Below are 25,649 nucleotides of genomic sequence, written 5' to 3' on the forward strand. Positions count from 1 at the left end.
GAACTAACAAGCCACCACCAACTGGAAGAATTCGGGAAAGGTCAATAGGAGACGCCAGTCCATATGTCCTACCAACCTCCCAGAATCCTCCTCACTGGAATCCATCTTGGCTGAGTGATGCGTGCGCCACCAGGAAGGACCCTGAGTCAGAATGATTGGCCAGAGACAACCTGGAAACTAATCCATCACCATAAAACCCGAGACTGCAATCCATGTGGCAGAGCAGTCCTCCTGGGTTCCCTTACCCTCCTGCTCTCCACCCAGGTGCCCCTTCCTAATAAAGTCTCTTGCTTTGTCAGCATGTGTGTCCCCTCAGACAATTCATTTAAGAGTGTTGGACAAGAGCCCACTCTCGGGCCCTGGAAGGGGTCCCTCCTGCAAGAAAAGGACTTTTTTTTTTTATAAGCCTATATTTAAGAGGAGCACAAATCTATATGACCAAAGAGCAGTGAAAGAAACTCTCAGGCTGATGATAAAAGGAAATACCAAGATGGCAGATGAGAGGCATGACTTGAGAACAATCCATCCAAGAATGGAGCAGGAGGACAGAGAGTTCTAGGAGGGTTATTCCCAAGAAAGAAAAAAAAGAAATTGGTAGAATACCTGAATGTGACTGACTACAACAAAAGTTGTTCAGTTCTGTCAGAGACTTTCAAGAACTAGAAAAACAAAGCAAAACATAAAAACTGTTGCACAGACAGGAAATATTATCACAGATACTACATGATGTTGCTCTAAATACTGCATACACAAACATAAGCCCCGAATACTGATTTAACCAAAATTTTAGTCACTGGGAGGATGGGGTAGGGGGATTGGAAAGAAATCATAAAAAAGCTAAATCCTTACCATACAGTCAAAAATCAACAAAAAACATCTATAATGACATAATCAAGAAAAGGCAAGGGCCCCTTGCCCACTACTTTCTGGAGACAACTGAGTAGATTCTAAATAACAGTTACCACTCAGATCGCTAAACTGTATAACTATTTAGTGACAATTAATTGCTTTGTGGCAAAGGCTAATAATCATCTTAAATTTGAAGGCTGCCTCAGCGACCCAGATTTTCCATAGTTCTTTCTCCCTCTTGTTCCCTCATGGCGTTTTAGCATGGAACTAGCAGGGAGAACAGAGAGGAAGTTATGGTATAAATATAGGTATCTGGTCACTGATTTTGGTTGTATGACTTAATTTCTTTTGCACCTTTATGACTTGGGCAAAGTAGGTATGTATAAAAAAAAAAGTAAATACCATAAAAAAAACCTAAACAGTGTTATCCAACAGGGCATTATTCCATTTTTAGCAGGGCAGTTCTTTTTGGTGCCCTAAGATAGCTCTATGAGGCTATCTTAGAGCACAGGTATGCAAACTAAGGGCTGTGGGCCAAATCTAACGCACTGCTGGTTTCTGTAAATTAAGTTTTATTGAAACACAGTCATGCCATTCATTTCATTCATTTACATATTGTCTATGGCTGCTTTTGTCCTGTAACAGCAGAGTTGAGTAGTTCCACAGAGACCTATGGCCCTCAAAGCCTAAAACACTTACCACCTGATCCTTTATAGAAAAAGTTTGCCAACTCTAATTTAGAATATTGCATGATATTTTGTATCCAATTCCTACCCACAAATGTCCGTATTCCCCAAAAAGTAATTATGAAAACCCAAACTTCACACCCTATATTTGCAACCCACCCTCCCCTACTCCCTACCAGGATGAAGAGTAGCAGAACTTTGAAACACCGACTGCCTCCAGGGAGCAGAACTCAGAGATTGGGTAAGGATAGGAAAGGGTACCAATAGGGGCTGTTATTTTTGTTTTCAAAAAGTCTTGAAATACTAAATCTTTCAAAGTATTCACACGTATTCTTTAAGAAAATTAAATTTAAAAGCAAAAGAAAACAAGAGAGCAAATCAAATCTGGTTAATGGTTCTGGTGACTCTCTAACATAATATGTGATTATATTTGCTAGATATAATTTGTTTTATCTGTTAGGGTTGCTCTGGAGAATTTTTTGGTTGCACATATCCAAAGCTGCTAGATAGACGATCCTCAGATAAGAAGGGTGTTACTGTGCTAAAACTGAATGTGAGTATAATACTTCAAACTCTCCGATCTCAAGAAAGGTCAATTAATCTAACACATCCTACAAATGATCTTCAGTGAAGTTTGAAATGTTTAAACATAAAAAGTCCGATAGATAAAATGTTTAATAAATATTACTAACTCTCATAAGTAGAAATTAAGAGAAAAGCTTTCAAAGATTTATGTAGGAAAAAAAATTAGTTTTCTTTAATTCAGCTTTCTTTTAAGTTGACTGGAAATTTAAAAGTAAAGATAACACTAATATAAAAACACAAAAGATTGAATTCATAGTATGATCAACATCAGTACTTCCAATTTATTACTTTACAAGAAAAATGTGATACTGTATATCTGTGGTATGTTCTACCCAGAAAGGAAATGACACATCCAAACACAGACTGTATTCTTAGGTATGTCTAATCTTTAAAGTGTGCTAATTTACCATGTATTTACAATTCAACTAAATTTTAAAATTGTCTGATTTTCCCATACATAGGAAAAGCTTTAAATATATATTTATCTTTGTTAATAGGGACCTAATGAATAAGGCATCAAAACGTTTTAAAATGTGAAAACAAACGTAATTCACTATATAAGCTAAAAATCTAAGATACCACATAAAACAACAATACATTTTAAAGAGTGTAAACAACACTCTTCAGGAATAAACAGCTTACTGTATCTTCAAAAAAGGCATCAGAATTTGTACTTTATAAAGAAAACATTACATTGGTAAAACTTATTTTGAAACGTAGGATGACACAGCTAGTTAAGTAGTTATGACGACTATTCCTAAAACATCAAAATAAACATTTTAATATTTCAGTTTGGAAAATACAGTCTCCAAAGGTTTATTCTACTGAAAAGATTCAGCTGTTGAATTGTAACTTACAAGAAATAGATTTAAACTATAGTTTCCCTTGTTATAAAATTATAACAGCTCTGTTAACCTAGCTTTCTTCAAAAGAAATTAATGTAAGAAAAAATTTAATGCTTTCATAAAATGCTAACTGTATTCATAATCCTGGATATTTGGTTTATATTTTAACTGAAAATAATCTAGCTACTTTGATAATGTGGAGTAAAAAGTAGAGAAAAATATTTCTAAGCACCACCTTTCTTATTTTAGGTAACACTTGACATAAATCCATCGTATTAAAAAAAAGCGTGCGTTTTTAGAATAAAAACATTTAAAAGGTTAAAAGCTTTTGACTATCAACTTACCTTCTTTTGATACCACACTATAGCATCTGTGACTTTGGACGCCATTTATTCCACTGAGATCACACATTCGTCATTTTAGGCTGTGCAAGAGAGAAAAACATACAAAGGACTTGACTTCCACCTTCTAAAAGGAGACTGAACAACATGTGTACATAGCACTCTGGTTACTTGCACAGCAAGGGGTGTATGACTATACTTATATTACACCCTTCCTCATTACTATTTTAGCAACAGGTTCCCTTAAGTAAACAAAAATCAGTTGCCGTAAGAAAAGATCCTTCTACATGAATATAACACTTAAATTTTCTTACAAAATAGTTGAATTGTTTTTTAAAAAATAAGTCTTTTAAATATATTTCAGAATTTTCCAGGTTATACAGGAAATTTTTCATTTATAAATTCTCATATGATAGGAATCAATCCATTCACTCAGTAACAGATCAGTTTTGCTTCAGCTTCTATCTAGGAACTAGCATCAATTACTGTTGCTAAAGGATGGCTTGATAGAGATTCCAAAATTTATAATCATATTTAATTTTCCCTGATACTCAGTAAACACAAAGTTGAACGAAAATCAAATAGCTGGAGAAACCTAATTAACGTATGTTAAATACTAAGCTAATATTAGAGTTAATTACACAGGAATAACTACTATTAAGGACTTCTCAGATATCACAGTTTGCTAATATTTAGAAATTTACCACAGACTACTTCATAAGCATCTTTCTAGATACTAAACTTAATGGTTCCTTACTCCTAGAGAAAATTAATTTCAGATTGATTCCAGTTACCTCTGGAATACTTTTCTAGTCTTAATACTACACCGGCATGGAGGGCATCTCTGGCAGGTGTTAAGGATGAGCTTAAACAGGTTCAAACGCAGAATTCATTGCAGAACTCATTACAAATTGGAATCATCCAAGGCCAAACAGGATCTCAAGAAAATTCTTAGAGCACCCTGCTCAGCCAATCCTAGCACATGCAGATCTGCAACCGGCGAGATGCTAACATTACAGAGTTTGCCCAGAGTAAACAAAATACCAGAGGTTTTATACTCCATTCTTGGGAGCATATAAGGATTCAAATATAATGACAATTATTACCAGCAAGTTCAAATATTCAGATCAACTTCTAAAATTTAAGGCAGAATTTACTTACTGCCTGTATTTTTTAAACTCTTATTGAAATATAGTTGATTTACAATGTTGTGACTGCATATATTTTTGACAGTGTTAGAGACCAGATTATTTATTACCTTTCCTAAGATACTGATTGCATCTTTAACTGATCAAATTCAAGTAAACCATGTTTTGAAAACCTCATAAATTCCCTGGCATCATGGAAAGAGAAGGAGCATAGAGTCAAAAGATGAGGATTCAAATGGTTCCACTAACTAATATGCAATATTGAAGAAGTCACTTCACCTCTATGATCTAGTTTCTTTCACTTATAAAACAGGAGTAACTGTACCTATCTATCCCTTACAGAGTTTTTGTGACTAATAAATAAGACAATATACATAAAATGCTTACCAAAGTCTAGTACATATAGATGGTCAATTATAATTATTTTATTATTAATTTTATATTTAAAAATTCCCCAATTCAGGAACTGGGAAATATTTATATTTCCTTTTTTAAACATGGCAAACAGGTTAGAGAAGGAAAACGTGCAATCAGTTTTTGTTGACAGTTAAAATAAAAATAGTTGCCTGATTATCCTAAGATTGCAACGTCAATTCTCAACTACATACACATGGATTATTTAGAGATTTCAAAGTTCACCTCCTCTGAAGTTTCTCAGTCAGATGTGGCTACCTTTATTTCTCTTACCAGGGTTCTGGGGGGAAGCTTGTCCTCACTGACTTAAAATCTCCCATTTTTTGTTTTTCTGTCCTGGAGGCCTTTGGGAGTAATTCATTAACTTTAACCACATTTTGTCCTAGAGGTTTTACCTTGATTCGGTCAGCAGACTATTCATTACAACATTACACCTTCATTATAATTGTCTGTGAAGACTATTGTGTATGTTTTCCAAACTGGTTATAACTCTCCTCCCTCTCCTGTTCCCACCTTGCCAAATGCAAACTACAAAAAAATGCTACAAAAAGTATGAAAATATCAATTTTTCACTTTACTGTCCTTTAATCTCACCGAATCTTTACTGACAAAAATTCCAGCTTATCTACCAAAATAAAGATCCTCTTTCTAATCCCCAGTGGTATAAATAATATGCATTTCATATAGAAAATGTGAAAGGATTTTTTATTCACCCAATCTATTAAATATATAAGATATTTAATATATTTGGGGAATATTTAAATGGTCACATATAAATAGTATTTATTTATTTATTTATTTATTTATTTATTTTTAAGAAAAAGCTTCAGTGGAAGTGAGGAAAACAGTACCTGGTTCAAATAAAATAATCTCAAAGTTTTTTTTATATACTTTGGTTTACACCAAGCTACACTAAGAAATAAATTTTGAAAATCAACTCTAACAGTACACTAGGTACATAAAATGTTCTAAATATTTTAATTATATTCATTTGGATTTACGGACATAAAATTTCAATCAATTTTGTTTAAAAAAAAGAAACACAACCTTTCTTCAGGTAGTTGTAAGTTTTGCTCTACAAACTCATTTAACAGTTTTTCCATTGTGTCAACAACCTTTCAGTGACACAGAATGGCTCATATCTATTTTTAAAACAGGTTTTACAGCATGCTAAGACAGATTCCTGAATCAGACATCTGACAAAGCACAGACACATGAGTATAAACAACAAGAAATAATAAATCAACAAATGATTTCATGAATAATAAAGATTATTTCTAAAGCTTTTCCAACTTCTTTGATTCTAACGGTCCAGGAATACAGGTTTATAGTCTCTTTTATCATGATAGTTCATGATAAATACTTTTTATGCTAAATTGACACTGAAATTAATTTACAGAGAAGAGTAGAATATTAAGCTTATTGGGTACCTTAAACAGAGGATCTTAATCTTTTTTGATCAAACAATTTGATAGAAAGATGATATTAAGATATAAAAATAATCCAATTGTGAAAACACAGAGCTAACCATAGGCATAACATTTAAATACTGCCATAGACAGCTACTCTGAGCTAATTCTCTCGACGCTGCTTTAGTCATCATACTTGTCAAAACATCTGAAATTACTCTTTACTATGTCAAGGTCTACACAAAATGCATTTATAATGCCAAAGACTAGGATAGAGGAAAAAGATGACTATGAAGAGACAGTATGTTAAGTCTGCTTTTATCGAATCTCACTATCAGGGACTTGCCTGGTGGCGCAGTGGTTAAGAATCCACCTGCCAATGAAGGGGACACGGGTTCGAGCCCTGGTCTGGGAAGATCCCACATGTTGCGGAGCAACTAAGCCCATGCACCACAACTACTGAGCCTGTGCTCTAGAGCCCGCGAGCCACAACTACTGAAGCCCGTGCCTAGAGCCCATTCTCTGCAACAAGAGAAGCCACTGCAATGAGAAGCCCGCGCACGGCGACGAAGAGTAGCCCCCGCTCGCCACAACTAGAGAAAGCCCGCGCGCAGCAACAAACACCCAAAGCAGCCAAAAATAAATAAAATAAAATAAAATTCTAAAAAAAAAGAAAAAAAAATCTCACTATCAAATACCCACAAGTATTCTTTGCACAGATATAGCCAAAGAAAAAGCAAGTTTTTAACCATTCCCTATGTTAGAAAAAAAAAAAATCAGTCTATGGAATACTACGTAATGTTACAATGTACTTCTCTCATAATTCTAAAACAAATTTCTCTGTTCCAGCATGACTCTCACTACTCTCAGAAAATAATTTATGCACACCTCTGACACTTCACTTGTGCTGTAATTCTCATTCCTTTTCTCCACTCATCCATCCTTCTAGATCAGTTCAAATCCTACTTCCTCCAAGATGAAGCTAGCTTTCTGTAAGGGTTCATTTGGACTAAAAAATGTTGAAGCTGGATGTCTCTTCCAGCACTAATTTGTACTAATAAATCTGGTATATAAATAAAAATGCAAAGCAATATAGCCACACATGTCATTCAATCATATGTAAACACTCTTAAGGAAAAAAAGAGGCATCCTTCTTCCTTTGTGTCTCACTAAGTACCCAACACATTATAATATGCAGAAGAGGAAGGAGAGCAGAGAAAAAGCAATGACTAAGCATCAGGAGAACTGGGTTCTAGATTCAAGTTCTGACACTAAGAGCTAGGGCTTTTGAATTAGTTACTGAATTCTCTGGGCCTTCGTTTCTCACCAGTGCCATCTAGTCAAATATTCCACAACTCAATAAAGGTTAAATAAAAATTCGAATAATGTACAGGAGTTCCTCTGAATTCCTTTACTAATACACCCAAAAATATTAACATTAGTTAAATCAGTGATACATATTTGGAATCTCATTATTACGCTATTCAGCAACCTTGTGTCACTCCCCACTGCACTTAGAATTGTATTTAGACCCTCTAAAGTCTCACACTAACCTACTTACCCAACATTACTGCTCACCGTCTTCTCATACATCTGTTTCAATCATACCACACTTCCTACACTTTTCTACCTCTGTGCCAAAATTAACACTTCTTCTCTTTCCAAAACAAGGAAGATTTCAAGAAGGCCTCCTAAATTCTACTTTCTCTATAAGTTTGTCCCAAATTCCTCCATTAAATACTTCTCATCCTGTTCTGTATTCCCATTACACTTAATATGTTCTGTTTTGTACAAACTTTTGTATACTTGTCTGTATATGTGCCCCTACCACTATCCATAAGTTCTTTGAGAGCAGTCCAATGTCTTTACTACCTCGGAACTCTCCGATAGCTTTTTGTATATATTAAGCACAAATGTTTACAAACCAAATTAAACAGTTGCCAACCAAAGTATTGGTACCATCACAGATGAATGAATTTAAATTTTCTATCGACTGAAAAAAAAAAAAAAAAGAAAAAAGCACAACAGTGAGAGTGGTCAGTTAAGTTTCATTTGGGGCAAAATGAGGACTACAGCCTGGAAGACGAGCCTTTCACAAAGCTCTGAGGAACTGCTCCGAAGAGGTAGGGGGTGAGGTCAGTATATATGTGATTTTGGTAAAGGTGGGGATACATGCAATTAATCACACATTTTGGCAGAAGGTTGCTACTAGTCACAAGAAGACCGCTGCTAGTCACGAGGAGCAGATGTCTCCCTGAATGATTTTAGTGCTTTTCCAGATATGAAAGTATACAAGAAATTGGGCTCATAAAATCTTCTGAAAATATCTAACTATATGAAGGCCTGTACTGCCAGTTTTTCCGAGAGCACAGAATGCCTCATTCCTGATCTCCACAATCTCCACCCTGAACTCCTTTCAGGGTGTGTTGAAGGTCAGCGACCACAGTGGCTAACAACTTCACTCTTGTAGTGCCAGATGGAGAGTGACAATTTTTAGCTGGCAGGCCAGAAATTAAAAATTCTACCTGTCAAACTCCTGCACTACCCCGACATGCATATAAACATAGAAACATACTCTTTCCTAATACTAAAAGGTACAAAAACATTGTGAAGTATAATTAGTATGGCTGGTTTATTTGCTGACATGTCACTCAATCAACCAATATATAAGGATTTGCAGACCTATAAAGTACAATGAACAGGAGTAAAAGTCAAACCTGCCAAGTCTAGTCTACCTCTATTCCTAAATGCTAAAGTAAAGTTATATATAATTCAGTTGCCTCCTCCAAGGCTAAAATAAGCAATTTTTAGACTTCAGACACTAGGAACAAAGCTATTCTGTCCTTAAAAAGGTAATAAACACTAAGGTTCAAACCAATTTTTTTCATACTGATATTGAAGTTAAAAAAAAAGTGAAATTCTGGTAGGAGGAGCCTGGTGTGGACAGACGGAAACCTTCTACTAGTTTCAGGGTTGCTATTTTCTAATCATATGACCTACAAATTGTTACAATTTCTTGAAAACTTACAAAATTCTTCATCTGGAACAGGATTTTATTTCATGGAAATGTTGTGAAGAATATATACCACAAACTATATGTTTAAAGTCGTTTCCAATCTTAGAAAAATCAAATGCAAAATGAGGTCCAAGAGGTGTACACTTTCTATTACACCAGTTCATAAAAGGAATATTTGTAATTCTTATTTTCCTTCATGGAACCAACACATAGTCTGTGTATTTAAGGGCTAGAAGATAACACCTAACCTAAGAAGAAAAATTACAGCCAAGTAACTTCTGTGTAAATCTGTATTTACAAAAACATGTTGTACTATTGTGAAATCTAAGAGAATAACTAGAGTTATAATCTTAATACCCACAAAACCCTCTGTAGAACTTCCTGATGTGTACAGCCAACCCACCCTGTATGTCCTTTAAAAGCAGCTCTTTGAATTTCAGGTTTCTTAACTTTAGCACGTACCCACAAAATCTCTACTAATAGCATTCCTTTGGGCTTTTTTTTTTTTTTTTTAAATACTTAAAAGGTCCTTCAAATACTTAATTGATAGTGTACTGTGTAAGTGATTCTTGTTTTGACTGTTGTGCCATTTGGAAAAATCAATAATGAAATACAATCTAAATGGTTTAACTTCCTCATTTACTCACAAGAAATTTTTTACATCAACTCTTCAGTCATCATTCAAATATGGATATGTTATTAGAGGCCTCTAGTAAAAACATTAACTAAATTAGTATTCCAGGTACTCCATAACAAAATGATAATGCATGAAATGATAATCAAATGGTTTAAAGATTTAACAGATCGTCAAAATGAATTTATTTAGATTAAAAATTGCTACCTAGGGCTTCCCTGGTGGCGTAGTGGTTGAGAGTCTGCCTGCTAATGCAGGGGACACGGGTTCGCGCCCTGGTCTGGGAAGATCCCACATGCCGCGGAGCAACTAGACCCGTGAGCCACAACTACTGAGCCTGCGCGTCTGGAGCCTGTGCTCCGCAACAAGAGAGGCCACGATAGTGAGAGGCCCGCACACCGCGATGAAGAGTGGCCCCCGCTTGCCGCAACTAGAGAAAGCCCTAGCACAGAAACGAAGACCCAACATAGCAGTCAAGCAATCAATCAATCAATAAATTTAAAAAAAAAAAAAAAAAAAGTCAAAAGATTAAAAAAAAAAAAAAAAAATTGCTACCTATACCTCATTAAAAATACCATGAATAAAATTTGAAAAACACTACTTTAGAGATGTTTCAGCCAGTATCTGATATATACATTAATAAATATTAATATAAATATTAATTAAAATTAATGTATTAATTAAAATATTTATTTACTGAACACTTCCTAATATTGCACTGTTTTAGGCACTAAGGTCACAACAGTGAACAAGTAACAAGGTCCCTGCTGTGACGAAACTTACAATGCAGAAAGAGAAGATAGAAAATGAACAGCACACAATATAATTTTGTGTTGAGGTGGTGCTATCAAGGAAATAAACAGGGAGATATAGTTGGGATGGAGTGGGGTACTTTTGGAAAAGACAGCCAAAGAAGTCCCCTCTGAGATGACACATGAATTGAGATCTGAAGGATGAGAACAGCCAGCTATGTTAAGAATTGAGGGAGGACATTCTGAGCAGAGGGAACAGTAAACACCAAGACCTTGAAGTGAGAATGAGCTCAGAATTTTTAAGGAACAGAAAGGAAGCTTATTTATGGGTAAAATCAACAAGATCTAGAAATGGACTAGGATGGGGCAGGTTGGGGGAGGGATTAGGGAGAAGAATCTAGGTTTGGGGTTTGAACCATTTTTCTGAGATGGATGCATTTTTTTAAAAAAAATGGTTTATGAACAACACTGTAAAGTAACTATACTCCAATAAAAAATAACTTAAAACAACGTTTATGAAAGTAATACAAAAAAATAGTTTTAGACCCGTTAAGGTGACAATACCTATTTGACATAAAAATAAAGATGTCAAACAAGTAGTTAGATACTTGAGTCTGAGCTCAAGATAAAGATAGAGATATGAGTATAGAAGCCATGAACACATACTCAATATTTAAAATCAGAGGTGTGTTACACAGATACATGCATTTGTCAAAACTAAAGTATACTTAAGACCTGTGCGCAGAGATGACTTCAATAAAATCATGTGACTGACATATCAACTAAGAAGAGTATAATTAGAGAAGAAAAGGGTTCAGCCTCAAGTCGACTACTATTCAGAGAAGTGAAATAAGAGAGGCCAAGAACAGAAAATGAGTAGAAAGAAAGCAGGTGAGTGTGATGTCACAGAATCCAAGAGAGGAGGGTCTTTTACAAAGGAGTAGGCTGCTAACAGATCACTGGATTAAACAAAACAGAGGTTAGAATGAACTTGGGAGGAGCAATTTAAATGGAGTGGAGGAGATAGAAGTCAAGGTGAAATGAGAAGAAGAAAGGGCTGATAAAGAAGAGGACACCTGTAAAAAAATCACCAATGATCGCTAATTGACTCCCATTATTCCATCCTCCTTTTCCTTTTGCAAACATTTTGCTGGACACATTGTTGCCCAAAATGAAGACCTTTCCTAAGCCAGGTGTGGCTGTGACTATATTCTGGTCCAGATACAGCGGTGTTAGGTGGAACTTCCAAGTTAGGCCCCTTAAAAGAATCTCACTCAGTTGGAGAAAGCCCTTGGTTCTTTCCCCCCTTTCCATTTCCTGCTCCCTGGAATGCTGTTTTAATGGCCAAAGCTCCAGCAGCCACCATGGACAGTGATATTGAGACCAGAAGCCAGGTGTATTCATAGATAGGAAGGAACCTAGGTTGCCGGATGAAGCCACCTTACCAGTTCTGACTGCCTACCTCCATATTTCTTGTATCCAAGATTATAAATCCTTATAGTTTTAGCCATTGTTATTAGCAGCCAAACCAAATCTGATACTGCTGAGTATAATACTTTTGATATATACTTTTTTTGCCATCAAAACTTTGTAAATATTGTTCGAATGTCTTTTGGAATTGTACGTAACTGAGAAGTTTGCAGTCAGCTAGATCCACCCCCTACACCACACATAGCTCAGGTTTTCTTTTTGGCCAGGATGCCAAAATAATTCTCTGCTTATTTCTGAAGTTACTAACTACTAGGGTGTAGTCATTTTTCAACATTTCACAATTTTTTTTCCTGGTGTTCAGAGCCTTTCAACCTGCAAACGTAATTTTTGCATGATATTTCTGAAATCTTTTTCTGTTCCATTTGGTGGAGTCTCTATTCCAGGGATACAAGTTATGCTTAGGTAGGATAGTCTTATTGTTTTTTCATGGTCATTTCTTTCATTTATTTTTTTCCTGTAGTGTATTTGTAGAGTTGCCATGCCATCTTTTAAAAAAATCTTGATCATGTTTAACATGGGGAGTGCTACACTGAGCTCCTACTTATTTTGATATCTAATGGGTTCTCCTTGACAACTTCAACATCCTTTTTACCTTAGCTGGGAACATTTTTATTTCTATGCACACATGTGCATGCACACACCACACACAAACTTCAATTTGAGATCTGGATACTGCTTTTAATCTATTTTTCTATAACCCATCAATGCAGGAAATGGAGAAAGAAAGCTAAGTTTGGACTGAGTATAGCCACTGCTGAAACGTCATTAAGTGTCCTATACCAGGATCCATCCCCCCAGTCAGAGGGCTATCCTACCTTCATGGGCTTTGGTTCTTGCCCTTAATGAGAGTACCTTTCAAAATGTCAATGTTCCCTGACAGCGTGAGGTTCAGCATTAGTATTCGGGGTCTTCTCAAGGATTTTTCGTTGACTTTTTGTTTCCTACTCATCTCTTAGATCTGCTTCCCTGGAGAGTGTTAGTGAGGATACCTCCTGTTTTGCAGGCCTCATCTTTGCTTAGTCTGGCTTCTGGGATAGGGGGCTGGAATTATAAACCTGACAGATACACCCAGTATCTTCTCATTCTTTCCTGGCCTCCACTTTTTGAAGTATTTGGCATAAGGTTGTACATACCCCTTTCTCGTCCGCTTCTATTCCATTTTTTTGCCCTCTCCTTCCCCCACCCACTTTTTCCTATTTTCATTTGGTTTTTAGTGAAGGGAAAATTCTGTGATTCTACTTCATTTTTACTCATAAATACCTAAATTTATTTTTTAACACTTATTTTTTAAGTGCTAATGACAATCTTTTGAGTTACTGACTCAACTGAACAGCAAAATTTAAATATTCTAAAATAGGATTCTAAACTAACAACAGCTGCAATTTTACTTCTGTTATTTCTAACAGAGGGAAGTAAAGGGAAGACACCCAGTTTCAATTCTTTTTATAAATTCAAGATACTAAACAAAATACAGAACCAAGCTTAAGCTCTTCTGTGAACCTGTTACAACTACCTCCAGGGAAAACAAAGCTAAAATGCATTTTTCCTCCTCAAATCTACTATTCTTTTACTATCTACTCAATTTGGTACTTAAGCAAGGAACCCTAGAATCTTTGTCTCCCTCCCTTTCCCAACACCACCAATTCTCTACCTGGCACACAGGAACCATCAATAAATATGAAGGAATAAATCAATGCATCTACCTGGCACACTGCCAAAACATCTCTCATATAACCCCTCCCTGGCCCCACTACCACAGACCTGGTGCAAGCCCATATTATCTATTACCAGGACTACTCTGACAGTCTCTTATTATTTCTTCACTTTCACCATTTATCTTTCTAAAATACGGACCTCATCATGTTTCTCTCCTTCTTAAAAATCTCTAATGATTTCCTATTACCTAAGAAAAGAGTTTAATCAGCATAGTATACAAAAGACCCTTCTTTTACAACCTTATCATAGATTCACTGCTTTTATAATCAGTAGCATCCATCATCTCTACCTTCTTCCACACACAACCTACCCACTCCAATCTGCCATCCATATACATATCCTACAGTCAGGCCATGTAGGTTACCAAATATATTTTCATGCCTGCTTTCTAGACCTGGTGATAATTCCTCTGTCTAAAATGACTTTCTCCTTTTTCTGACCTATTTGACAAGTTACTTTGGATTCTTCCAGGCCCAGATCATCACAGGAAATTAAACTGTAAGAACATATAACGAATGGTGTGCAAGTGACTTAATTACTTAAAGAGTAATTTAAGATTTAAGTATTTCAAACCACCAGGAAAAAAATGGTAGACTAAACACAGGCGTCTAACAACGTCACTCCCTTATAATAAGTAACTGAAACTACAGCAAAAGCATACACATATAAGAAATGAGCTTGGAATTAGTTCTAAGAAGGTGGATGGAGGGTTAATGGTGAAATAGAAATAAGAACCAAATTGTGTCCCCTGGGTTTTCTTTCCCCATAGTTATAGTGGCCAATTTAAAATTAGGACATATGGCTTTAAATACACCAGATAACTTCTTATGGGACAAGTAAACTATTCTTGGAAACTGAGTCATTTTTAAAATAATGAACATATGGTTGGTCATCAAATCTCATTATTTCATGTAATACCATTATTAATATGTCCAGATCATCAATTCAACGCTAATAAAAATGAAGTTTGGGGGTTGGGCTTCATATTACTACTAACTACCAAGCCAACTGGCCCAAACTGCCTGGACACTCAGGAATGCAACACAATTTAATAGCCACTACACTTATAACATTCTTCTAACCTGAGGGAATTTTCTATAAATCAGGAAACCAACACTTCAATTTCTAGCCCATTCAAATCCATACCACAGAGGAAAGTACTTTCTAAACGTACTACAACTACTATTTAACCAGAATCATGAGCTCAACTATGTATAGCTTATTCTTTTGATTGTTGCCTAATCTCTTCAACTATACAGTACTATGCCATTTTATATAAAGGACTTGAGCACCAGAGGATTTTGGTATCCCCAGTGGGGGGTCCCGGAACCAATCCCTGCAGGTACCGAGGGATGACTGTATGAGACACAAGGTATGTGCTCAGCAAATGCAACTATTCCATTTCTCTTCTCCCCTTCACAGCAAAATTTTGCTATCTCCTCCAATTTCTCCACTTCCTCTCTTCAATCCAATCATGCCTTTACTCCCCGCACTCTACTGAAAGTTCTCTTTAAGGACACGAATAAATTCAGGTTGCTAAATCCAATGGTCAGGTCTCAGTTGCTCATCTTATCAGCAGTATACGACACAGCTGACTATGCTTCCTCCTCTTGGAACACTATTCACTTAGCTTCTAGGAAACCACTCTCTTGGGTTTGCTCCTAACTTTCTGGCTACTCCTCAGTTTCTTTGCTGGCTCCCGTCTTCTCCCTGAGCTCAGTTCCTGATATCTTCTCATCTTCACTCAGTCCCTTGGTGATCGCTTCAAAATATCTTAGTTTAAATACCATGTGTATGTAATGACCACTATATATGTAGATTACATCTCTAGTCTAACCTGTCCCCTAAATCCACTACATTAGAAAAAGTCAAACAAGTTTTCTTTGGACTTCCCACAGCCTACTATGTTGCTGTGCATTATAAATATACAAGAGGAAACTATGTATACATTATTTCTTTCATATATTTAGACTAGAACCCTTTCCTCATGATGCATCTCATGAGACATACAATTAACTAAGCCACTAAATACAGCATACTGAGACATCTTTCAACTAGTTCCAACTTCTCACAGCACAAATTAACTATACAAAAATGGGCAAACTTTTCTTCTGATTGAAGAGAGGTCATAACGGAGTTTGAGGCTTTTTTCAAGGCAGTTCACTCCATTAGAAGAGAGCTTGCCTCAAAAATTTCCTTATTCAGAGATAAATTGGTGTCTCTTAAATTCCATTCACCTGTATTAGTTATATAAATGGGCACAGAATAAATTTACATCTTCTACCTTCACATAAAATAATATAGTAAGTAGATGCTGTTGTAATCTCTTCTTTTTCCAGATTAAATATTCCTAGCTCCTTCAACTGTTCTTCACATAACATGCCTTTCAAACCTCTCACTATCCAGGTCATCTTCCTTATCAGATAAGATCTAAATTCCTAGAATCTAGTTGGCCAACAAAACAACCTATTTGAAGAATGCAAAACACTGTGGACTTATAACTTCTACTAATAGGGACATGATCACTTGGTCATGCAGCCTAAGAATATATTCACTTTTTAAATTTTTAGCAGCCATGACACTGGTTAACTCAATAATCCTTTCTAAAAAATATAGGTGTATTACACACATCCACACACATAGATGCTCACATATACAATGCACTTAGCTATATCCACTAAGAGGGCCTAGACACAATGATTCCTCAGTAGCAATAAGCACATCTAACAACCAAATCTCTAAATACTATTCTACAGTGAAGAATCAAGGCTCCTTAGAGAAATGTCTGATTCCAGGGCTGGCATAGAGACAGTGCAAGGTGATCGTGGAACCACTTGTTGGGTCAGAAATTAAAGTGCTCAAAGAATAATAGGGACAGTGCCAGAAGAATAAAATAAGAATCAGGGTTTCCCTGGTGGCGCAGTGGTTAAGAATCCGCCTGCCAATGCAGGGGACATGAGTTCTTTCCTGGTCCAGGAAGATCCCACATGCCACAGAGCAACTAAACCCATGCGCCACCACTACTGAGCCTGTGCTCTAGAGCCCGCGAGCCACAACTACTGAACCTGTGTGCCGCAACTACTGAAGCCTGCGCACCTAGAGCTCATGTTCTGTACCAAAAGAAGCCACCGCAATGAGAAGCTTGCACACTGCAACAAAGAGTAGCCCCTGCTCGCTGCAACTAGAGAAAGCCCGCACACAGCAACGAAGACCCAATGCAGCGAAAAATAAAATAAATAAATTTTTAAAAAAAGAATTAAAAAAAAACAATGAGCCTATACTGATACAAATGAATGAATGAATAAATAAATAAGAGAAGGAAGCTTTCTTTGTAGCAGGAAGCCTTCTTTGTACCAGGAAGCCAGCTAATAAACACAGAAGAAATTGGTGAACTGGGGAAAAAAAAAAAATCACTATTTGGGAACCATCATTTTTCCCCCGTGTTACTGAGATATAATTGACATAACACTGCATAAGTTTAAGTCGTAGAACATAATGATTTGACATATGTATATACTGCAAAATGATTACCGCAATAAGTTAACAACCATCACCTCACATAGTTACATAGTTTTTCCCTTGTGATGAGAACTTTTAAGCAACCATCTTGAAAACTGATTTGTACAATAATCATCAATAGATATTAAAGCCAATGGGTAAGTTTGAGAGTAACAGGATATTTACATAATCAAAGTATCTCTCCACAAGGTACTTAATAGTTACAAGGAGAGAAATAATGACTTAGCTTTGGAGAAACCTGGCAGATACCTTCTTAACTAAATGATCAGTTATCATCATCAGTAATAGGAGAAACTGCAGCATTTGCTTCTTGATATAATGTACTGGAAAGAATATTATGTCTGTGATATTCCTGCCAAAAGTATATAACCTGACTCTAGTCTTGAGAAAAAAATCAACCGAACTAAAATTGAAGGACATTCAGCAAAATAACTGGCCTCAACACTTTAAAAAATGTCAATATCATGACATATAAACATAGCTCTACAACTATTCCAGCTTAAAGTAAATTAGAGAGACATGACAACTAAAGGCAGGATGTGATCCTGGATTTTCTCTTGCCATAATGGACAGTATTGTGACAACTGGTGAAATGTGAATAATATTTGAAGATTAGATAATACTATTGTATCAAAGTTAATTTCCTGATTTTTGATCATCATACTTTGCTTACGCAGGAGAATGACCTTGTTTTTAGGAAATAAAACTGAGGTTCACATAGTTAAAGGAGTATCAAGACTCAAATGAGTCAGGAAAAAAGTAACGTATATCTGTATATATAAAAATAAGGATAAAGCAAATGTAGTAAAATGTTTAATATTTGGTTAATCTCTGAAGTGTACACAGAAATTCTTGTTACTTTTCAAAGTCAAATTTGTCAAAATAAAAAAAGAAAATAACTATAGTCATTTTTAATTCAGTTTTAAAATACCTCCTTTCTCATGTTAATTTTCTACATACACACTATCAACTTAATACACATAAAGCCTTCCTTTTATAATTAAGTTTATTTTCTCATGTAGTGTGGTTGCAGTGAAAGGGACGTACAGGGTAGACAAAAGAAAACTGACTATGTTTTGATTTTACCAATTTACATAATTCACCTCCATCAAAAGAAAAAGGCCATTTCAGTTGCCTATGATCAATGAGGAGGCATTTTTAGACATACTCTTCTAACATCTTAACTCCATTTCCTCTACAGAGATTTTTAACAACCTTTAATACCTATTATTTCCAAAGTTAAGTTACACTGACCTCTCAAAATATAAAAGGTATTTTTGGATCATAGCAGTATTTTTAGTCTTTGTGGCAAATATTTTCCAATGATGATAAAATCTGAATTATTACACCTTTAGAGAAATATTAATACTTACTTCTCATTAATTTGCCCTAGTAATAATATAGCCATGTTTTTCACTCTCTCACATTTTCTGTCAATGAGAATTGGGTTTTAAAAAGAAGAAAATGCAATTAGTTGCTTTCCTTTTGACTCACCATACATTCCTACATTTGTTTCAAGGGCAACAGGAATGCTGAGGAAGCTGAACATAAACACGTTTATCCAGTCAAAACATAAGGTATACTTTGGTTCTTGCTATCCAAAGCTAATACATTCTAAAATCATGGGTTTTAATTAAAACAATACTAAAAATGGTACTTCATGTATTTTAAAGTATTACTTTAAAATTTAACGAAGAGGGGTTTCCACTTCTAGCCACGATGGAGTATCAGGGACCAGATTAATCCTCCCACCTTTTATTTTTATTTTTTGGCTGTACCATGCATCTTGCAGGATCTTAGTTCCCCCACCAGGGATCGAATCCAGCCCTCCACAGTGGAAGCACAGAGTCCTCACCACTGGACCGTCAGGGAATTCCCCCTCCCACCTTTAAAACTAAAAAAAAAAAAAAAAACGGACAAAATATGTGAAATCTTTTCAGACATTGGACAACAGGCTGTGCAAGACAATAATCTTTGAAAAAGGAAACAAAAAAGTGAGCCCTATTATTTCCTAATAGTACTGCCTGTAGAGTTTCCAGGACACAGTGCTAGGAGGGGAAAACCAGAGCCTGACAGTCTCCCCAAGTTGAGAGGACGGATTTGAGCGTTCAAGGACACCAAAACAACTAGAGTTCTCAGGGCAAAGTACCAGAGAGGAGAGAAGAGCACAAGAAGAGCTCTGGAGCTTTGCAGGGGATTCCCACTGAGTCTTCAGCTGAGTATTGTTGATCAGCACACTTATGAAGAGAAACTACCTAAAGCCAGGAATAGAACCACCAGAAAGGAGCAGGCATAACAATGACCAAAGTTCACACAGGGATGGTAAGAGTTCACAGCCAGAGTGGAGAAATCCTGTAATAATGGGCAATAGCTAGAATACTGAGAAGGGCAGTGCCCCAGTAATAAGGCTAAATTAGCCTTGTACTAAAGGATGCTCAGGACTCATCTAACAAAGCTTTAAAAGCATGCCTTGAAGAATTGTTTCAAAGTAACATAACTGTGTCCCAAAACAAAGGTCAAAATATTTATAAGAATACAAAGAAAAGACAGCTCCAAACAACAAAATTCACAATGTCTGGCATCCAAACAAAACTTAGCAGGCATTCAAAGAAAAAGGAAAATACAATCCATAATGAGGAGAAAAATCAGTTACAAGAAGCGAACCCAGAAATGACAAAAGTGCTATGATTAAAACAGCTATTATATACAAAATACTGTGCACGTGTACATACACCTATGTGTATGTATATGTATGTATATGGATATATTCACACACATGCGTGCACACACACACAAATGGAAAGAAACCCATGTTCATGATTGGAAGACTTAATATTATTAAGACGTCCATACCCAAAGCAATCTACAGATTCAATGCAATCTCTATCAAAATTCCAATGGCACTTTTTGAAGAAACAGAAAAATTCATCCTGAAATTCATATGGAATCTTGAGGGACCCCAGGTAGCCAAAATAATTTTGTAAAAGAACAACAGATTGGAGGAGTCACACTTTCTGATGTCAAAACATATTACAAAGCTATGGTAATCAAAACAGCATAGTACTGGCATAAGGACAAATAGACCAATGGGACAGAACAGAGTCCAGGAATAAACCCTTGCATATATGGTCAAATAATCTTTGACAAGAATGCTAAGACCCCACTCAATGGGGAAAGGACAGCCTCTTCAACAACTTGTGTGCAGAAAAATGGATATCCGCATGCAAAAGAATGACGGTGGACCCTTATCTTATACCACATACAAAAATTAACTCAAAATGGATTAAAGACCTAAGAGTAAAACCTAAAACTATAAAACTCATAGGAGAAAATGTAGGGTTAAACTTCATGACACTGTACTTGGCAGTGATTTATTTGGTTGTGACACCTAAAGCACAGAAAATAAAAGCAAAAATACACAAACGGGACTAAATCAAACTTAAAAACTTCTGTGCATCAAAGGATACAATCAATAGAGTGAAAAGGTAACCTATGGAATGGGAGAAAATATCTGCAAACTATGTATGTGATAAGGGGTTAATATCCAGAATATATAAAGAACTACAACTTAACAACAAAATATCAAATACCTCAATTTAAAAAAGGGCAAATGACTTGAATAGACATTTCTCCAAAAATGATGTACAAATGGCCAGCAAGCACATGAAAAGATGCTCAACATCGCTAATCATTAGGAAAATGCAAATTAAAACCATAATGAGATATCACTTTATACCCATTATGACGACTACTATCAACAAAACAGAAAATAACAAGTGTTAACAATGATGTGAAAAAATTGGAACCCTTGTGCACTGTTAGTGCAACGGTGAAGTGGTGCAATCTCTACAGAAAATAATACGGAAGTTTCTCAAAAAATTGAAAATAGAACTACAATATGATCCAGCAATCTCACTTCTGGGTATATACCCAAAAGGAGTGAAAGCATGGTCTTGCAGACATATCTGCATACCCATGTTCACAGAAGCACTATTCACAATAGCAAAGAGATTAAAGTAACCCACATGTCCACCAATGGGTGAATGAATAAAGAAAATTATACAATAGAATATTATTCAGCCTTAAAGGAAATCCTGCCACATGCCACAACATGGATGAATCTTGAGGATATTACACTAAGTGAAATAAGCCAGTCACAAAAAGACCAAGACTGTATTATTCCATTTATTTGAGGTACCTAGCATAGTTGAATTCATAGAGACAGAAAACAGAAGAATGTCTTCCAGGGAATGGGGGAAGGAGTAAAGAGTAGTTGTTGTTGAATGGATACAGAGTTTCAGATTTGCAAGATGAAGAAGTTCTGGAGAGCTGTTTCACAACAATATTAATGTAATTAACACTACTGAACTATATACTTAAAAAATTATTAAGATGGTAAATTTTGTTATGTATTAATTACCACAAATTTTTGAAAACTCAGCTAGTATAGACTCTACATATACAGTTGACCCTTGAACAACAGTCTGAACTGTGCAGTTCCACTTACACACAGATTTTAAAAAAAATAAAAACATACTACAGTACTACATGATCTATGATTGGTTGAATCTGCAGATGCAGAACCGTGGATGTGGAGGGCCAACTATAAAGTTACACACAGATTTTCGACTGTGTGAACGGTCAGCACCCCTAACGCCCACATCATTCAAAGTTCAACAGTATTCAAGAAAGGAGAAGAGGGACTTCCCTGGTGGCACAGTGGATAAGACTCCATGCTCCCAATGCAGGGGGCCCGGGTTCAATCCTTGGTCAGGGAACTAGATCCCACATACATGCCACGACTAAGAGTTTGCATGCCACAACTAAAAAGCCCATGTGCTGCAACTAAGAAGCCAGCAAGCCGCAACTAAGGAGCCTGCCTGCCACAACCAAGACCGGGCGCAACCAGATAAATAAATAAATAAAATTTTTTTAAAAAGACAGAAGAAAGATTGAACATGTAAAGGAGAAATATGTAAGATACAGACAAAATTCAAATCAAACTTACAGAAATGAAAAATAAAATGTCTAAAAAGAAAAATACACTGGATGAGATAAGAGCAGATCAGAAACTGAAAAGAAGAAAAGATTACTAATCTTGAGGACAGAGCAGGAGACATTATCCAAGTTGAAACAAGGAGTGAAAAAAAGATTTAAAAAAAATGAACAAAGCATCAGTTAGCTGTGGGACAATATCAAGTGGCATAATATATGTGTAACTAGAGTACCAGAATGAGAGGAGAGAGTGAAGAAACACGGAAAAACTATTTGAAGAAATAATGGACAAATTTTTTCTACATCTGATGAAAATGGTAAATCAACAAACCAAGAAGCTCAACAAACCCCAAGCATAAGAAGCATAAAACACATTGTAGGCACATCATAATAAAAGTGCTTAAAACCAATGGTAAAGAGATCATCTTAAAAAGCAGCCAGGGGGAAAAAAAAAAACCACTTTCAATATAAAGAAATAAGGATAACAGTAGATTTCATATTGGAAAAATGCAATGAGAAGACAGTGGTGCAGTATCATTAAAGTCCTGAAAGAAAAAAAGTGTCAATCTAAAATTCTATACCCAGCAAAAATATATTTCAAAAATAAAGTCAAAAAATATTTTTTCAACTCTCTGCTTCTCCGTCTGCCCCACAGGTCCCGTGCACCCTGAAGATGGTGGCCACGGCAGGAAGGTTGCTCCAGACTTCGCTTGTCCAACATGTGAGTCCCATTCCTTGGGGCATTTCTGCTGCATCCCTTAGGCCTGCTGCTTCTTGAAGAACGTGCTTGACAAATGCATTGTGTCTGGCTCTGGTCAAGCAAAATTCGCCTTTAGCACCAGTTCCTCATACCATGCCCCTGCCGTCACCCAGCATGCGCCCTATTTTAAGGGTACAGCTGTTGTCAATGGAGAGTTCAAAGAAATAAGCCTTGATGACTTTAAGGGGAAATATTTAGGGCTCTTCTTCTATCCTTTGGATTTCACCTTTGTGTGTCCTACAGAAATTATTGCTTTCAGTGACAAAGCAAATGAATTTCACGATGTGAACTGTGAAATCGTTACAGTGTCAGTGGATTCCCACTTCACCCACCTGGCCTGGATAAACACACCAAGGAAGAATGGCGGTTTAGGCCACATACAAATCACGCTCTTGTCAGATTTGACTAAACAGATTACCCGAGACTACGGTGTGCTTTTAGCAGGTCCCAGCCTTGCACTACGACGTCTCTTCATAATTGACCCCAACGAGTCATCAAGCATTTGAGCGTCAATGATCTCCCAGTGGGCCGAAGCATGGAAGAGACCCTCCGCTTGGTGAAGGCATTTTAGTTTGTGGAAACCCATGGAGAAGTCTTCCCAGCCAACTGGACACCAGATTCTCCTATAATCAAGCCCCATCCAACGGCTTCCAAAGAATACTTTGAGAAGGTAAATCAATAGACCATCCCATGTGCACCTGCAGCTCCCCACACCAGAAAAGAACCACAGCTGGAACTCACTTTTAGCATTTCAAAGATTATTATTTAGAGAAGGCAAAAAAACAATTATGCTTGTATTCGTAAATATTACTCTAAATGTTCTGTTTTTGTAACATTGGCCAAGGCTTTTAAAACGTGGTTAGTTACTAATGTAAGGAGTCATTTATTGGCAGTGTATGGATGGATAGCTAGTTGCTATAGAATGTGCAATTCCTCTATTTCTTGGATCATGTCTTCAAAGGGAAAAGGAAACAATTCTTCTTTCTCAGCCTTACTTGAACCTTTGTGTACACCAGAGTAGTATGACAGGCATCAAAACTTCTGATCAAGGGTCCTGAGATTTTCTTCTTGAGTTTCTTTGTATTAAACTGAATTTTCTTTTAAGATCATAGTTTTAAGTTGTTAGCATCAATGGTCTAATTTAACACTTGCAGGACTTCCCTGGTGGTCCAGTGGTTAAGACTCTGTGCTTCCAATGCAGGGGGCGCAGGTTCAATCCCTGGTCAGGGAACTAAGATCCCACATGCCGCAGGGCAACTAAGCCCATGCGCTGCAACTACTGAGCCTGCGCGTCACAACTACAGAGCCCACACACTCTGGAGCCTGTGCGCCACAACTACAGAGCCTGTGCACCGCAACTACTGAGCCCGCACATTCTGGAACACACCACAACTAGAGAGAATCCCGCCTGCTGCAACAAAGATCCCACGTGCCACGACTCAGACCTGACACAGCCATAAATAAATAAATAAATAAAATTATTTTTAAAAATTGAGAGAACGAGCAGACATAAAATATGTAAGGATAGAGAAGATCTGAAAAACTCTATCAATCAACTTAATCTGACATTTATAGAACACTCCACCCAACATTCTTTTCAAGTGCACATGAATCATTTACCAAGAGAGACTATATTCTGGGCCATAAAACAAGTCTCAATAAATTCAAAACGATTCAAATCACACAACGTATGTTCTCTGACCACAGTGAAATTAAATCAGAAATCAACATCTGAAAAATCCCCAAATATTGTAAGACTTGTGTACATACCTTTAAATAACCAATAGAGTCAACAAAGAAATCACAAAATCAGCAAGGATTTTTGAATTGAACAAAAATGTGAACACGACATATCAACACTTGTGAGATGCCACCAAAGCACTATTTAGAAGGGAATTTTATAGCATTAAACATTTATACTAGAAGACAATAAATTAACAAATTAAGTTTACATTTTAAGATTCTAGCAAATCACGAGCAAATAAAATGCAAAGTAAATAGCAAAATAGAAATAATAAAGAATAGAAATCATTGAAATTGAGAACACAAAATCAATAAAGAAAACCAAAACCTGGTTCTTTGAGAATATCAATAAAACAGACAAACTTCTTGTCAGACTAAACAGAAAAAAATTAGAAAATACACAAATTTACAGTCAGGAATGAGAAAGGGGACATTGCTACAAATCTTACAGATATTAAAAAGATAATAAAGGAATATTATGAACAATTTTATGCCCGTGAATTTAACAACTTAGATTATATTGACAAATTCCTTGAAAGATACAAATGATAGATGCTCACTCAAAAAGAAATAAATAAAAAGCCCTTTGTCTATTAAAGAAATGGAACTTGTAGTTAAAATCTTTCCCATAAAGAAAACTCCAGGCATAAGTATGCAAGTCATTTAATATTGTCTCAAGTTTAAGGTACATGGAGAGATCAAGTATTTATTAACTATCATGTGCAGGCACTACGGATATATAAGTT

The 25,649-nt window shown here is 36.2% G+C and overlaps 1 protein-coding gene and 1 pseudogene across 6 annotated transcripts in view; one reads left to right on the top strand and one right to left on the bottom strand.

Annotated features, from left to right (window-relative positions):
• The window catches only part of PHTF2 (putative homeodomain transcription factor 2), a 177,496-nt gene that overhangs the window by 145,161 nt on the left and 6,686 nt on the right, over window positions 1–25,649 (bottom strand). For all 6 annotated transcript variants that reach the window (XM_057549548.1, XM_057549549.1, XM_057549551.1 and 3 more), the window contains exon 2: window positions 3,310–3,389. In XM_057549548.1, the coding sequence (XP_057405531.1) occupies window positions 3,310–3,354 (45 nt within the window). In that variant the 5' untranslated portion in view covers window positions 3,355–3,389. The remainder of the gene's footprint in view (window positions 1–3,309; window positions 3,390–25,649) is intronic.
• Window positions 23,074–24,041, top strand: LOC103013755 (thioredoxin-dependent peroxide reductase, mitochondrial-like; annotated as a pseudogene).

Source organism: Balaenoptera acutorostrata, chromosome 7, assembly GCF_949987535.1.
Source record: "Balaenoptera acutorostrata chromosome 7, mBalAcu1.1, whole genome shotgun sequence".
NCBI classification, from domain to species: Eukaryota; Metazoa; Chordata; class Mammalia; order Artiodactyla; family Balaenopteridae; genus Balaenoptera; species Balaenoptera acutorostrata.